The 16,525-nt window shown below is 46.1% G+C and overlaps 1 protein-coding gene across 9 annotated transcripts; it reads right to left on the bottom strand.

Moving 5' to 3' along the window:
- Window positions 1–6,574: 6,574 nt before the first annotated feature.
- Window positions 6,575–16,495, bottom strand: RBM23 (RNA binding motif protein 23). 9 transcript variants are annotated; one of them, XM_069595754.1, is made up of 16 exons: window positions 16,261–16,489; window positions 13,876–13,906; window positions 13,632–13,684; window positions 12,931–13,245; window positions 12,208–12,365; window positions 11,691–11,738; window positions 11,388–11,561; window positions 11,087–11,140; window positions 10,819–10,936; window positions 10,570–10,722; window positions 10,348–10,485; window positions 9,737–9,802; window positions 8,069–8,264; window positions 7,851–7,982; window positions 7,678–7,762; window positions 6,575–7,592 (listed from the first exon to the last, which is right to left on the bottom strand). In XM_069595754.1, exons 4-16 carry the CDS (start codon window positions 13,027–13,029, stop codon window positions 7,589–7,591), a joined length of 1,425 nt encoding a protein of 474 aa, XP_069451855.1. In that variant the 5' UTR covers window positions 13,030–13,245; window positions 13,632–13,684; window positions 13,876–13,906; window positions 16,261–16,489; the 3' UTR covers window positions 6,575–7,588. The 9 variants fall into 9 exon arrangements, with proteins under 9 accessions (XP_069451855.1, XP_069451851.1, XP_069451852.1 ...); XM_069595750.1 differs by adding an exon at window positions 15,123–16,055 and having other exon boundaries at window positions 12,931–13,684; window positions 16,261–16,447; XM_069595751.1 differs by having other exon boundaries at window positions 12,931–13,684.
- Window positions 16,496–16,525: the final 30 nt, after the last annotated feature.

The following is a 16,525-nucleotide window of genomic DNA, read 5'->3' as shown; positions in this document are numbered from 1 at the left end:
ACAAGGCCCTATGCTCAGTTTAATGCTCTGCTGTCCCTGAACAAGGCTCCTTGAAGAAGGAACCCATTTTCATTTTGCACCAAGAACCCACTAACAGAGATACTAAGAGAGTATAATACAGGCTTGGATCCTTAGCCTCAAACCACACATGGGCTTTAGGGGTCTGTGATTCTTGTGAAATGGTGCAATCTGATGTGTTTGTGCAGTCACGCATTCATCTGAGAACAGGTTCATGAATTTCATCAGATTTCCAAAGGGGTCGGTCTGTGAGAACAAATCACCAGCCAGGATGGTACTGATTACTACTGAGAAGGGAAAATGGGCAGGGGGAGGACAGGTTCGGAGGTTTACTTTTCATTGTAAGCTCTTTTCTCTCTGCCTTTTGAGTTTTTACCTATGGCTATATAAGCTAAATAATTTTAAACAAAACAAAGCTTCGTTGTTACAAAAAAGAGGGACCAAAGAGAGTGTCCTGAGGACAGGCAGATGAAGCACAGGGGGGATATAGCTGCCGAAGAAGTAGTAGCCACAGCCCAGGGAGAAGGGTTTCCTAGACGAAGCGGATCACCAATGGTCAAATGTCACCGGAGAAGGTGAGGAACTGAAAGGCCCAGTGTCTTTCATGTGGCAGAATTCTAAAGATGATGATGGCAGGACATCCCCCACGAGGGGAGCCACACACACTACAAGCTTCCCTCCCCCCAACTCAGCCAGTTCCATCAGCCCGACCCATCTGTGTGTTCCCTCCAAACGCCTACAGAAGAGCTCAGAACAGACGGAAACTGAAGCCCCGCTCCTGCCAGACTTCGGAGAGATGGGGTCTTCTCTGAGAGCCTGACCAACTCTTCATCCTCTCTCTGATCAAGGTGAAGTAAGAGCAGCCTGCTGACCTGGGCTACTGTGAGAGACCAGCAAAGGGGCCTGGAGCCGAGCTGCCTGAGCCAGGTAAGTTCCTCTCTGCCCTCATATCCTCTTAATCACTGTGATTTTATCTTGGGGTCTTTGCTCCCTGAGCCCAGCCCCTGCCCAGCCTCTACGAACCCCACGCCCCCCTGGCCCACAAGGCCTCCTCATTGGCCAAGAGCTCTAGGCCTGTGCTTACAGTTCTGCCCTGCTACATCTAACCTTCCTCTAGAGACTGGAGCAAGCGCTCTCATCTACTGAAAGGCCACCAGAGCCCTGGAAGGACACTCCACAAGTCTTCTGGGTTAAATCCTCACTCCCAGAAAGCCCACCCACACATACATCTTTTAACTTATCGAACATTACTCCAATCCGCATCAGTCTAAGTAAAATTTTCCTAGACTTTTTCATCTTTCATCTACAAATGCTTGTCCCACTCAAGTACTGTATACGCCAAGTCACTGCGGTGGGCCCTATGGAGAAAACAAGATGCTATCCCTGCCCGCAGGCAGCTTACAATCGTGCTGGAGAGCAGGGACCAGGTGGAGGAAGCACTGACACGGCTGGAGCAGCAGCAAACTACACCACACTCTAACCGCAAGCTGTAACAAGTGCTCTAAGAAGTCTGAATGAAAGAAACAGAACATTTGGAAGACATATATTAGGAACTGGGCCTTGAAGGTTATACATAGGCTGTAGACAGAAGGGGGAAAGAAGGAAAAGAAATGCCTTGTGGCAAAAATGTGCAAAAGAAATGGTGGGCAGCCTGCCACATGATGAGGTAAAGACCCTCACTGTATAGAACAGAGCACAATTTGGGAGGATGGTGCATCCAAGCTGTAAAGGGCCCCAAAGCCAGATTAAGAGCATCCTGCTTCTCTGTCCTCTATCATCTGGGGGCTCTCAGATGGATATACTCAAGGAATTTGAGTCTTGATGTCATGCCTTTACAACCCAGAGGCCATGTAAACTCAACATGTGAATGAATACAAATTCGATGGGGCTCTGCAAGCCTTTTTAGCTGGCACTCAGGATAGAAGTCTATGGAGAAAGTCACTATTAACCTCTCTTGTCTTTCTGAACCTCAGCTCTCCCAATTTAAAATAAGGCTAAGGGTGGCTCAGTGGTTAAAACTCCACACTCTCACTGCAGGGTGCACGGGTTCAATCCCTGGCCAGGGAACTAAGATCCCACATCCTACAAGATGTGAAGAAGACTAGATAAAATGCAAATATCTTCATAATTAAACAAGTGAACAGTGGAAGTTATGCTTTTTTAAAAAAAAATTCATTATTATTTAAAATTTTTATTGGAGTATAGGGAAGTAATGTTTTTTGGCAACTTGTGTCCAGCCCCTTATTCAGGCACCATGTAATCTTCAAATCTCTCAAAGCATAGCCCTGCTCTGGGCATACACATTTAAGTTGCGGTCCACGGAGTCCAACATACCTCCCACAGGATTCACGAGACCCATTATCGGATTTCTTGCTTGGGGAGTATTGAGGGGAAGATTGGCAACTGAAGCCTAAGGATGGTCTTATACTACAGTTGCCCATTTTTCTGTTCAAATTATAACCTTAGGCAGAGGACCAATGCTGATTTAAAATACTTACTCTGAACTGCCAGAGTAGGTAGAGTTAGGCTCTGGAAATCAAGAAAGACAGGTACTATAGGAATGCTTGGGGGAAGATTAGGAGGGCAGTTTGCAAAGGACAATAACAGAGAATGCTCTGGGATTTTCCCAAGCCAGACCAAGCAGAGGGCGCTAGGTATCCTGAAAGTACCTGAGGGGCTCACCTTGATTTTCCAAAGTCATCTGGCTGTAATCCCATTATAGAGTTTCAAGTATAAAAGGAGATTGGGCCAGTGGGATGACTGGTTTTCCTGAAAGCTAGCCTGACTGTGGGTGACCCAGGGCCTTGTGAGCCTGGTATTTAAGCCCAGGAACAATCCAGGTTTATTTTCATCATCCCCCTGTACATCTCCGGCATTCTCTGAGGCTGGGAAGAATTAGGTCAGGTACAAAGTCAAGTGTGAAGGCATTCCCAGGAACAGGAATGAGGACAAACCAACCAGTTCTAAGCCCTCCCATGTATCATTTCACTGAATCCTCAGGACATGCCTGCAACGGGAACTTTGTAATCATTTCCTTTTTACAGGTGAGGAGTCTGAGTTGCAGAAGTGAAGTAACACCCAAGCTTACTCAGCTGGTTTGTGGCAGAAGAGAGATCTGAACCACACGGTGTTGTTCAACGGTATGATATTTCTGCTGTAGGGTGGAGGTCCCCTGTCTTGGTTGGGCCTAGGAGGTGGGAGAAGGAGGCGGATTCTCAGCACCACTCATTTTAAACAAGCAGGTTTCCAGATGCTTGAAAGCTGATTGAAGTTCCCATCCTTTATGGAACACTGGCAAATCAGACAAGTTCTCTGATTTCCAAGGTCACTGTTTCCCCCTTTTGCAATCCAGCACTGACTGGCTCCTCTACAATCTTTATGCATCTCATCTACCCACTGGCCTCAAAAATAACTGCTTAATAGGTCTCCAGTAACTCCAGCCAGTTCCTTAAGGGCTCTTGAGAGCAGATCATCTGGGAAAGCCAAGAAAACTCATCCAACTTTTAAAAGTGATCTTTGATCAGATCTTTTCTTGCCTCTACCTCCCCACATGACCTGAGTTAATTGGTCTGCTTCACCTCACACAGAGCTCTTTCAATCAAGAACACATTTTGAGAGCAATCAGTTCTGGATATACAGTATAAAAGTTGGGAGGGAAGAGAGGGTAATTGAAACCAGAAAATTCAGATACGCAAGTTCTCAGACCAAAGTTCCTTTCCTGCCTTCAGCTCATGCCTACTGACTTCACCTGGTTGCCATGGAAACATCAGTCTCTGATGGTGGTAGCAGCACTTTAGACAGAAAGCATCACAGGCTACCATGGTAACCCCCAAAAAAGTAAAGTCGCCTTCTCTTTTGGAAGGGTGAGGAAGAAATGGAAGAGGCTGCTGAGCTAAGCAGGCTACAGGGGAGAGAACTTTTGGAAAGCCTAGGTCTGACTTGAACTGAGAGGGGATTAACTGAACTCAACAGATATAAAATATGTGCAAAGACAGCAATAATGAAAATAACACATCTATGGTTGACTTCATCAAGATATAACCACTGAGTAACAGAGTTTACAAAGAACTGTTAATAAAGCTGGAATAAGAACTATAATAGTACCAAGCATACTGAAAGGAAAGTAAACTTCAACTAGGAAAGCATCAGAATCTTAAAGAACAGGATTTTTGACCAGCAGAAAGAATAAGACGGTACAAGACAAGAAAGAACAGGACAGTAGACATGGAACTGGAAAAATTCAAGATACACTGAGAAGTATGGACACAGAGACAGAAAAAGTGACACTTCCCCATGACTCCAAGGCTTTGGCTTTCACAGGGATGCTGAGAAACAGGTTAAGATCAGGGATCTGAAGCTAGACTGTCTGGACTGGGATCCCAAACTTGTTAATTACATAATCGAGGGACAAGTTAGTTAACCTTTTGGGTGTCAGTTTCCTCCATGACAAACTGAGGATGATAAAAGAATCTACTTCAGAGAGTCATTGTGAGGATTAAATGACAATACACATAAAATGATTAGAGCAATGCCTAACCCACAATAAATGCTGCGTAAATTCTCATTATTGTTAACCACCTCCCACCACTCACTTTTTGGAGCCAGGATAGCCTCTTCTCACTGTCCAAGTAACACTTCCTGATTCACACCAGACTTTAAGAGAAAAGAGGGGCTATGACAGAGTATCTTCAAGTTTTTAGTTCATTTCCCTTTTTCGTAAGTGCAAAACGCAAAGACTAAAGGTTCGTAAGTCACAGCCTAGCTTCCATGGTAGCTCACATCTGGGGGTGGTTAGAGTCTAAGAAAGAAACAGGACGAATCCGTGTCAAGAATACAGGAGTTTACAAAACAGGGCTGCCTCAGAGAAGACAAAAGCAGAAGCTTTAAGCCAAAAGTCAGGTGAAAACCTTTTAGAGCTGAGGACTGGTGGGGAGCCTGCGACTGCACTGGGAACGGATTCAGTCTCCTCTCTCCTCTCAGCTTGGCCACCACGCTCAGGCAGGAGGCTGAGCGAGGCTTCTCCACATTAGGCTGAGCTAAGGGGTTACCTACTGCCCCTTCTCTACACTCCAACCACCCCCTACAGTGTTATGAGTGATAAGAAGGCCTTGAGTCACAGGCAGTGACACTGTCATCCATTAGATGCTGTCACCTTATGTGGGTTAGCACTAGAACAGAAGTTGTCTTAGACATCACCTTACTTCCATCCTTGTCTTTCTCCCGCAAAATGTTATGTGAGGATCTGAGAGCAAGGAAGAACTGAGGTGGAAGGACCCACAGTGCAGGAAGGCAAAGCAGCCAGGCATGGAAATATAAGGAAACTGAGTAGTGATGGGGCCCACCTGAGGCAGGAGGCAAGGCCTGTGGGTACTTGTAGTCTGAAGGCATTCGAGACTGCCATGAGGAGGCCTGGTCCACTGCCTTAGGATGATGTATACAAACAGTCTGTACTGAGCTCAGGATGCATTAGCATCCCAATCAATAACTACATGGGGACTGGGCCACAGCCAGCTGCTCCTACCTAAAAATAATGCAGCCTCCTTCCCTTCTTCAGGTCAAGAGAGCAAACAAGGATAAGGAAGGGGTAGGGGTGACAGTGGGTGAGGTGGCAGCAGTCTAGAAATCCCTCCGGAGTCCCAGTGGCATTCCGTGCCACAAGTAGGTTTCATGTACTTAACACTTCGGTGTCAAGAGCAACCTCAGAAGCTCACCACCGAAAAACCAGCACTCTGCTTAGAAGCCTTAACTGACAAATTAAAAAACCTAGCAGCAATTATCCATATTTTTAGCATGACAATAAAGCCTTAACATTGTTGCCATAGAGACCAGTAAAGAATGGAGGAGGCCCACAGGAGGAAGACAGGTCTGAGGTTCAGCTGTGTCCCTGGAACCTCAGACCTTCTCTTGGCTGGTCCGCAGTTGGTGACCGAGGCTCTGGGCTGGCCCCCTGTCCTAAGCCTTATGAAGCAGGCAGAGGAAGGTGTGCCTCACCTTTGTTAAGGCCATGCCTAGAATACTCAACTCCCTGGAATGCATGGATCAGCCCAGGCCTGTGTTGTCCCAGGCTGAGCCATACGGGAAGCAAGAGTTGAAGGGACTGAAAGGATGAACAATTACAGACCTAAGGCCTAGGGGAGCCCTGATGTATATTGCCCAAACCCCTTTGGATACTAGACTGGATTTCTACACAAAGAGGTCCAAAGGCAGGCCACAGAGATCGAGAGGGTAAGAATGGTGAGCTGAGGAGGCTTCCTTAGTACTTAAGCTTCTCAGGATCACAACCCCCCCACCCCACCCCACCCCCAGAAAAAGGTGCAGAATGTGCTACTGTCACACTGCCATCTGGTGGAAAGACAAGATCTGTCCCCAGGTAGAGCCAGCGGGAGAGTCTGTCCAATGGGCAGTGTGTTTAGAGATAATTAAGACAAAGACAGAGGTGGAGATCACAGGGCATGAAGACCATGGGACTATAAAGCAGATACAGACAGGGTGTGTGTCTTATCTGTTTTTCTTCCAAAAGATCAGATTTTTTAAAAATTAAGGAAAGAAAACACAGTGACATTATAATACTTTATATCCCAAGAACCATTCGTGGCGTTGGCTCAGAAGTTAACATCAGACAGACACACTAAGGGACTAAGACCACACACACATGGGCAGCGGCCGCCACAACAGTGGGACATACCTTTTGTACAAAGTTTATATATATATATATATTTATGTACACAGACACAGGGTATAAAATCCAGTGAGAAGGGCTCATATGTGTCCAGCAAGGGGACAAGAGTAGCTTTAACAGCTGGGCCTGAGCCCAGTCTCCAGAGGCACAGGGAAGTGGTGGAGAGCAGCAGTCTCCCCTCCATATTCCTACCCTGGACCAAAGGAAAAGACAACTACACAAAGCTGGATGGTACCAGAAAGGTACCCTACCTTTTAAACTCCTGAATACCCCAAAGATATCCAAAATGGCTGGCAGATTATTCCCACACCTCCCAGCAAGATCCTGAGCTCACAGAAGCAGTTCTGGCCCCAAGGTGAGGTCTAAGGCAGGCTTCCCAATGCACACATCCACACTACCTTCCAGGGCCCTGTAGCAGCAAGGTTCAACCCCTCACACTCCAAAGTCCTCCCAGACCAGAGGTTTCAGGGGATTTCTGTGACAGATTGCAGGATAAAGGTACAGGAAGAGAGCAATCAGTTCCTTCAGTTAATGCCCTATCGCCTTCCCAAAGGGGTAGGAATCGAAGAATCAGTAACAGGTGGTTGGGAAGGACAATGAAGGTCATCCCAGGAGATGATGAACACAGAGAAACAGATGTTCAATGCAAGTGAAGATGCTGTTCTCTTCGACCAGCGGCTTTGATCAGCAGAGTCTATTTCCACCGGGGCTGTTGTGGGTAGGAGCCCTTCTTGGTGTCTAAGGGGGGCCCCAGTTCCCTCACCGTCAGTGTTCATGCCCTCAGAATGGCTTGGTCCACAAAACGGAGAGAAGGGGCCGTGGAAGGGTAGATGTGGAGCAGGGAGTGGCAAGACCCAGAGGCACAGGGAGGCAGTGGACCAAGCCACTAATTTACCTGTGGCAAGGAGAAGATGTAAATAGGAAGCTGAAGGAAAGAAAATAACTATGAACACTGACACGAGTTGGGCCTTGTGACTCACATGGTTTGGGGGGTAAAGAGGCTGGAAAGCTGGAAGCACTGGGAGGCGATTGCCTGGGAGGCGAGGTTTAGGGCCGGACTCAGAGCTAGAACAAAGAGAGGCACGGAGAGTTAGCAGAGTATTCCTGCCTTCCAGGCCTAACCCTTCTCTCCCTTCCCCAAGTTCAAGTCTACCAGTCAGAGCTGCTGGGTTCAGGGCGCCCAGGGGAACTGCTCCATTCAATTGCAGGGCAGCAGCTTGAGCAGCAGCAGCTTGGGCCACAGCAGCGGCAGCAGCAGTGCTGGTTGGCAGCTGGATTCCAGAGCCTCAGAGGGAAAGAAGAGGTGGGGTTAAGTCCTGACCCTTAGTGTAAAACTCAACCCCACGTTCTTCACTCCACAAGGAAACCTACCTTCTGCCAATTTGGCCACGAGCTGCAAACGCCCACCCGCTGATCCCAGGTCTAGCTCCTGGTCTCCATCAGGAAAAGTGATGTCTGTGCCACCATCCGGTCGCTCGGTCACGTGGCCAATCCTCATAGGTCGACCAGCAAGCTCAAAGCCATTCAACTGTTCCAAGGCCCGTCGGGCACACTCTGAGTCAGAGAACTACAAGAAACCCAGGGCGTATCAGGTACCTCCTGGCCACAGACATGCTCTCAAAGCCCCACAAACACTCCCTAGTCCTACTGTCCCAAGAAAATCGCATGCTCACTGTGGCTCAGACTTTGCTTTCCCAAGGAATGTCACCTAGGATCCCATCCTCCCAAATGGTTCTCTGAAAAGAACCCTTTCCAGCTGACTCAAGGGCAATCACTTTTCAATCTTCCAGCTCCACTAAGAACCTAACAGTGCGTTATCTGTAGGGAGCCTCACCTGACTGGCTGTTCACAAATGGGTATATCAGATGGAAGTAATACAGGCTGAGATCCAAGGCTCCTGAGTTTCATTTCAGCCCTCAGGACTAGTAAGTTTCAGTCCTTAGTCAAGAACTAGGAAAGGCACAGCCTCAGGAGGGCACAAGCCTGGTACTGAAAGCAAGATTGCATCCCCAGTCCCACCCCACCTCTCTGGCCTACTGGCCACAGGGCCTCTAACTTTCCAGTCCCTTTCAGCAGCAGCCTGACATAATGAGGATTCCTAGTCTGCTGTTTATGTGTCAAGGGTGTTGACCTAAAAGGCAGTAACACAAGGGCAGAAAGACGCCAGGGGAACCTTTCTGAATCTGAGTCACATGGGGAGCTTAAGAAGGTACTTGCCACCATGAACCCCACAGCTGGCTTTATTTACTCTGGTATTACCTGCCCTAGGGCCTGGCACGTGGTAATGACAGTTCCTAGGCAGGTGGTGTATGTAGGTGGCTTGCTTTTACTGGATACTTCTGTGATGAGCAATTCCCATGGTAGAACATAACCTACCTCCCCTCTGCCCTGCAGGCAACTGTGGGGGTGTAGGCTGCCTGGATTGAGCCCAGAAAATGGCAGCTTCTATCAGACTTTGTGGCTGGCAACCAGTCCTCAGCCTGGAGTCACATGGAAGAACCAGTTATGGGAGACAATTTTGTTGGAGTGTCAGGAAAAGGTGAGACTTGCCCACTATTAGGTGGCCTCACTATTTCCCCTACAATAGTATTTAAATATGAAAGTATTTCTCAGTGGAGAAACTGCTTCAAACAGGGCAGCAGAGGAAAGTATATAACTTCTTATTCCCACCCCATCATGAAAATATACCAAATCTATAACATACATCTACAATAAAGCCCATACCTGACCTCCCTCATCCCCCAACCTCAGCTGCACCCTGGAGTTATTACTATTACCCAAACAGCAAGTTGTAGCACCAGGGAGGCTGGTTGAACTCCTGGACACCCCATACCAGTGCCACTGACAGAGTGTGGGAGCAAAGCCAAGATCTCAAGCAATGCATTCATCTCAAGGGGCAGAAGGCTAGTCCAAGCTTCAGGCAGCAGGGTTTATGGGTCATTAAGACCGTTCCTACGGGAGGAGGATGAAGCTGAGCTACAAAATCAGACAAGTGGACAAACCTAAACTAAAATCAAAAGTTAAAGACTAGAGACTCACCGTAATAAAACCATAACCTTTGGAGCAGCCTGTTTCTGAGTCCTTCATCAAGACAATATTATCAATCTGCAAAATAAAGAGAAATAACGATCTTCCGGCTAAACCACACCTTTGACCTTTCCTACCCAGACTGCTTTGTTAGGCTGTGCTATGCATAGCATGTGCCATGCATAGCATGTGCCATATAGGACCTTAGTTCCTCCACGAGGGATGGAATCTGTGATCTGTGCCCCGTGCAGTGGAACCACAGAGTCTTAACAACTGAGCCACCAGGAAAGTCCCCTACTTAGATTATTTTAAATACCTCTATCTTTCTAACCAACCTATTCTATCTCTCCAAATCATTTTAAAAAGAGAGACAAAAACCATTTTTTTCCAAAACACTTTTGCTGACTCATCTTACTTAATCTGGACCCCACTATTTGATTTCACAGTGCCTAATTTATCTCCTGAGCAGTAAGAATGCAGAGATGGAGCCAACTTTCCCAGGAGGGACCCACGTGGCCCTTATGAAACATGCATTGAGTTAACCATGATCAGACAGATGAGGTACATTCACCCTCCCCGCTGTTCCCAACTCCCTTCAGAGGTTCCCCTCTCTTTCTACTCACTTTGCCAAAGGGCTCAAAGATGCCCCGGAGCATGTCATCAGTGATATTGAAGTGCAGGGAGCCCACATAAAGGCGCACTGGTCCCCCACTGCCCTTCTGCAGGTTACTGGCCGTGGCTGCCAGGCGGTTTTTCTCAGCCTTCGGAAGGAGGAAATGATGGGTTACGCTCACACCTACCACATTCAACTCCATCTTCTCAAGTCCATTTGTCAGGCTGCTCACCTGTGAGGCCTGTACAATGATTGGCACTCCTAGCAGCCGCTGCCCAGTCAGCCCAATGGCCAGCGGCACAGACTGGATCTCACAGAATTCTACATAGGCAATGCCTTTAGACCGACGTGAGTTCCGGTCTGAGATGATACGGACGTCTCGAACCTATCCAGGGCAGGAGGGAAATCCTGAGTTGGGCATAAAGGGGGATGGATAGAAGACAGGCTACCCCTAGCCAACTAAGAGGGAGAAGAGGGTTACCTTGCCAACAGCAGAGAAAAAGTCCTCCAGGTCTCGAGGCCGAATGCGGGCAGCCAACTGCATGCAGAACACTGTGCGGGCATCCCGCTCCTCCGGACTCAGGTTGTCAACGGGCTCCCTGCAGAGCACAGCTGTTGACACCTTCCCTCCCAATACCTGGGCATTGTTCTTCAGCTGCCCTCGAGAACTACACATTCCTCTGGTTTGCCTCAAACCACTTTTCACTCATAATTCACAGTCCCTGAAAGAGGGCTCATTATCAACTCACCTGACTGGGCTCTTCTCTCTGAAATGAGGACTCTTACTGTGTCCATACCTACGCCTACAGAACAGAGAACAAGAAAACTGAAAACCACCTCTATTCACACTTGGCCCAGTGCTGAGTCTTCCACCACGAGAAAAAAAGATTATAGCACCTCATCACACATGCAAGTTCTGAGAACCACCCCTCCAGTAACCGGGTCTCCTGCCCATCCCAACAACAGGATACAAGCACCCTTAGGCAGGGACTACGGTGCACTTGGTTTTACCCAGAATACAAAGGTGATCTTATTAGCAAAAGGTGATACCCAGTGGCAAGCGGTGGACTCCTGTAGTGTACACGATCCTCACGACGCCAGTCTCGACTTCGTGACTCATTACTATGTCGACGATCCCAGCTACGGCTGCGGTGGCGACGCTGCCGATCTCGACTTCGGCTCCGACTATTTTTCTGCCTGTGACGATCCCGGTCTCGACTACGACTATGGATAAAAATGACTATGAAGTTTCTTAAAGAACAAACCAACCTCCTCTGGCCTTTCATGTATAGCTTTCCCTGGTATCTTTCCATTTATAACTCTCAAAACCCAAGTGTCCCCAGCATGACTGACCTGCGTTTTCTCTCCCTGCTTTTACTATGGCTCCGACTCCTCTTCTTCCTGTGAGAGAGTATCAACTCATTACAGAGGTTTCATTATCTCTCCCAAGGAAACCAAATGACAGTGAGGCTAGGATGAAACAGAAACCAGCAAAAGACCAAAATCTAGAAGACAGTATGGCAGGAGTTCATGACAACGGTATGACATTAGGTTACACACAGCCCTGAACACTGTCAGGCATATGAAATGGCCATTTCCCCGCCAGGGAAGGGAACAGTATCTGGTGTTTTCAAATCAGAGATCCTCCTGTTATTTTATTCAAATGAAATACATCAAAACTAGGACTGATCCACAAGTCTACACTGGAAGATCATTACACCAAATCACCATTATTCCCATGACCCAGTGGAGCCATTACTAAAGTAGGAACTCTTATGAACAACCACCTCTCTGTTCCAGCTGTTCCTATAATGGACAAAGCTGTTTTCCGTCCCCAGGCGGCCAACCCCCTTCCTCATGCCACACTCACGTGCTTGCCTCCCCACTCGTGCCGTTTCCACTGGTGGCGCCGGTCCCATCAGTGACATTGCTCCCACCAGTACCACAGCCACTGGTGTCAGCGCTGCTGGTGCTGTTGGTCGTGTTGCTGGGATTGTCCTTTTTAGCCTCTTTCCTTTGCTGCCCATCCTAAGGGGTTCACCAGGAAAACAACACAAGGCATCAGGTGACAGACACACACATTCCATTGGGCAAGGCAAGAACAAAGTGGACAAGGAAGAAAGCTCATGAAATCAAAACTCTCAATTACCTTAACAGTTTCTGAGCACCTAGATCTCCTAACAAAGAGAGTAAGAGAAGGATGGAAACTACCCAAAAAGAAGAGATGAGATTTTAAAGTCAAACATTAGCTGTCCGACATGTGTTCCAGTAACATCTGTCTCCCAGGAGAGTGAGAAATGAGTTACGTCTGAGATATAGCAACTTTCTTCTGTGTCACTGACAGCTGTAAGCAAAGGGTTCCCATCCCAACTTTACGTTGCCCACTCACCCCCAGTTTTCTGGGCCCTTTCTGCAAGCATGGCCTTTGAGTACTGGTCTCTAGCAGTGACTACTGAAAGAGTATACCTTTCATGAATAGCCACTGTACATAATAAATGAACAGGGAAAGAAAATTCCTAAAATATTGAAACTGATGAGCCACAACTGCTTTTTCTTACTAACCCAATTCCAAGAGTGAGATGGGGAATATTACCTCCTCTTTTTTATAGGGAGCCTCCAGCATGGCCTCAATCACTATATCAAAGTCATCAGATGCCATTGTAGCAGATCTGGGGAAAAGATATAGATACATAAGAACCTCATTTATATTTTTCCTCCCCTTCTGGCACCCCACATTCCCTCTCCATTTGAAGAAAACAGACACCAGAACATACAGTTTTGTTTCTCGAACTCCAAAGGTATCTTACCAGCTGTTGCTTACCCTACATTTATTTTTGCACCTTACAGATCTGAACTAGTTCTGCTTTGTGGCTTATAAACGGTCAGGGTCTAGAAGAAAATTAGATGTCTAGGGAGAGACAAAATATAATACAGTCCTTTTCCTGTTAAAAGAAAATGCAGGTACTCAAACTTACTATTTATAGTGGGCACTTGGCCTCCATTCTACTATTCAAAATTCTGAATAATAACTGCTTTAAACTTAAATTGGTAAGACTACAAGAATAAAAATTAAAAGCAATACAAAGTAATACCTAAGACAAAGTAATTTGTCCCAAGCTTTTCCCCACACCCCTGACCCAAACACACACAAATGAGGGGATTCATCATTAAGCATTTTCTGTACAACACCAACTAGAGTTTGAGTAATTCAGAAAAACTATGATTAAGATGGCTTAACCAGCCCCAGTCTGAAGCATTTCTGTCTACGGATATACAGTAGGACTTCTTGCCTACCCCAAGCTTTCATATTTAGCCATGGTCTTTCTCAAGTCTGTTTTGTCACAGGTCTGTCAAATAATAAACACAGAAGACACCAAATGAAATCAACAGGATAAATTATTCAAAGATTACTACTCCAAATTATCAAAATATGTAACACAGATAAATCTCAAAATAATTACACTGAAAGAGGTTATCAAAAAGAAGTACATACTGTATGATGTACATTTACATAAAATTTTAGAAAATGCAAACTAACCTGTAGTGACAGAAAGCAGGTCAGTGGTTACCTAAGGATAGGAACAGGTGGGGAGGGGCCAGGATGAAAAGATTATAAAAGAACATTTTGGAATTTGGGGAGGTGATGGTTTCATGGGTGTTAGTACATAACAAAACCCACCAGAGTGTACACCTTAACATGTATAGTTTTATTCTATGTCACTGATATCCTAATAAAACTGAAAAAAACTAATCTGAAGAATTTCTATGCAGAGAGAATAATTATAATTAAGACTTTCCATATACACAAGAGCTTTGTCCTCTTTAAACCAGCTAATGCATCATCCAATCATGCTGTCTTGACTAGAGACAGAGTACACAGCCTATTTTGATGATTTAATAAAAGTAATCATATTTATCATTTGTAGTACCTGACATTGCTGGGCACTGTGCTAAACATGTTACAAAAATAAGATTCTTGGAAGCAGCCAACAATAAAACTTAGTTGGACCCAAATTTAAGGCTTAAAATGGAAACCAAACCAAAATCAAATAGGTGTCCAAAAACCAGTGAACTCAATCTCTTATCTTACATTTATTTAGTAATCAATGGTAACATATGCTACAGGCAATATTGGATCTAATGCACAGATGAAAAAACGGAGTTTCTGTGAACAGCCCAAAGTCACAAAGCTCAAATGGAGGAGCTGATCCTTGATCAGAAGTCTTCTGACTCTAATGTTCAGGTTACCACTCTCTCATGTGGTTTGTAACTTAAACTTAAAAGGAAATTCCTTAAAAAAGAAAAGTACACAGCATACCAAGATGTCTATTTTTAAATATACACTCATCTGGAGAATTAATGTCCTCATAGGTATATGAAAAGAATCAGTCTCATTAGTCATATCTTATTGTGTGGCTTATAGAGATAACCAGTTTGCAATAGTATATGCTTCAAAAAAAAAAAAAAACGTACAGTATATGCTTCAAAATATTAGGAACCAGACTGATTTTAATATATGCTATCTGACCTATGGTGGGGGGAAAAATCGTTCTATAAGTAAGTTTTTGATCTACAAACTCCGTTCCTTTCAGTCATCTGACTGCCAAGTCTATACAAAATTTCTAAGTGCCCTAACACTGCTCTTCATATTTTATAGCCTGCCTTTAATTCTCCAAATGAAATGCTTCTAGTTTCAAGAACTGCTCTTTGTTGAGTGCTAGTCCAGTGCAGGGATAACTTAAGATCTGCAACAACTTTCACAAAAGTTGACAAAGGAACCCCTACCTGTGGAATAAAGTTTTCAGACCTAAGAAACAAATGAATGGATATATTTAGAAATACACATATATAAAACACTAGCACACTTTGAAACTTGGAATCTTGCTGGGTTTAGTCTATCTTCTAGATCCTAAATAGCAGAGAAGTCCGAAACACTTATGTGCTTTCAGGTAGGGAGTTTTCGAACTCTTTAAGTTCTAACTTATGGGTTAAAGTCCATTCAATACCATACATTAAAACATTATACTGCTTTCTCCCAACCCCGCTCCAAAAATTGCATTAGAGACCCACCATCATGGTATGGAGCGGACCTTGTCATAACACAGACTAGACCCAAGCCAGCACTTAAACCCCACTGCAGCCGGGCCACAGGAGAGCGAAAATACACTGTCAGCCCCAATCAGACAGAATTCATTCCCCAAACGCTGGAGTCCCAGGGGTGATGGGCAGCGCCACCTCCTGGGTCTGGTCACTGAGCTGGGCACAAACATCTCCAAACAAATTAAGAACAAGAACAACGAGAAAGACAAAAACATTCCCATGTGTAACAAACCAAGGCCACGCTTCAAAAAACGGTCCTGCAAGTAAGTAACTGGCAGCATCTCTGTGAGGGCCAGCGTCCCGATGCTAAAGCCTCCTATGTGGCCCCACTATGCTCCTCTACCGCCACGGAGTATGTGAGCAGAGCCGCCAACATAGTGAACATAAGTCTTCCACATAAGGAAGACTGAGGAAGAAACCTCAATTTCCTCATCTCTCTCTGGCGCCACTAGGGGTTGAAAACGGATCCCACGAATCCTCTGAGACCGCGGTAGGTCGATGCTCTCTCCACAGTGTGGGACACCCTGAACGTCAAGGTTATGGGGACCAAGAGACCAGTCATTCGGATCCTTGAAACATCTTCATCGCTGAAGGATACAGCCACGAGGGTGCCGATCCCTAAAATCGTGCCAGTGATTAGTTAGGCAGCGAACACTTCCAGGTCAAAATAAACAAAAACTTTTTTTTTTTTTTTAAATTTTAAAAGTTTGCCTGACTCTGCTCTCGACTCCATTTTCTGCCTGTGACGTCAAGGGGAGGGGCCGCGCGGCAACGTCACGCATAGGTGACGTTGCGGGGGGAACCCGGTTTCGGGGTTTCTTACCAGTTCCGGGTCCCCGCAACGGGGGTCCCGGTTCCCCCTGTTCCTTTGGGTGTGGCAGGGGACACGAACCACCGCTATCTTCCAGAGACTCGGCAATAAAAGCAGCACTAGAGCCGGAGCTACTCCTCTTCCCGCAAAATGGCGGCAGCTCCACTGCCTTCCAGAACCTTCCCCAATCTGCGCAGGCGCCGAAACATTCAGCCGCTGGAATTTATCTCACGGGTTTCGCGGCAACAGACCAAAGTACAGATTTTCATTGGCTAAA

Source organism: Ovis canadensis, chromosome 7 (genome assembly GCF_042477335.2).
Source record: "Ovis canadensis isolate MfBH-ARS-UI-01 breed Bighorn chromosome 7, ARS-UI_OviCan_v2, whole genome shotgun sequence".
Taxonomy (NCBI): domain Eukaryota; kingdom Metazoa; phylum Chordata; class Mammalia; order Artiodactyla; family Bovidae; genus Ovis; species Ovis canadensis.
This window is presented reverse-complemented; position numbering and strand designations above follow the sequence as displayed.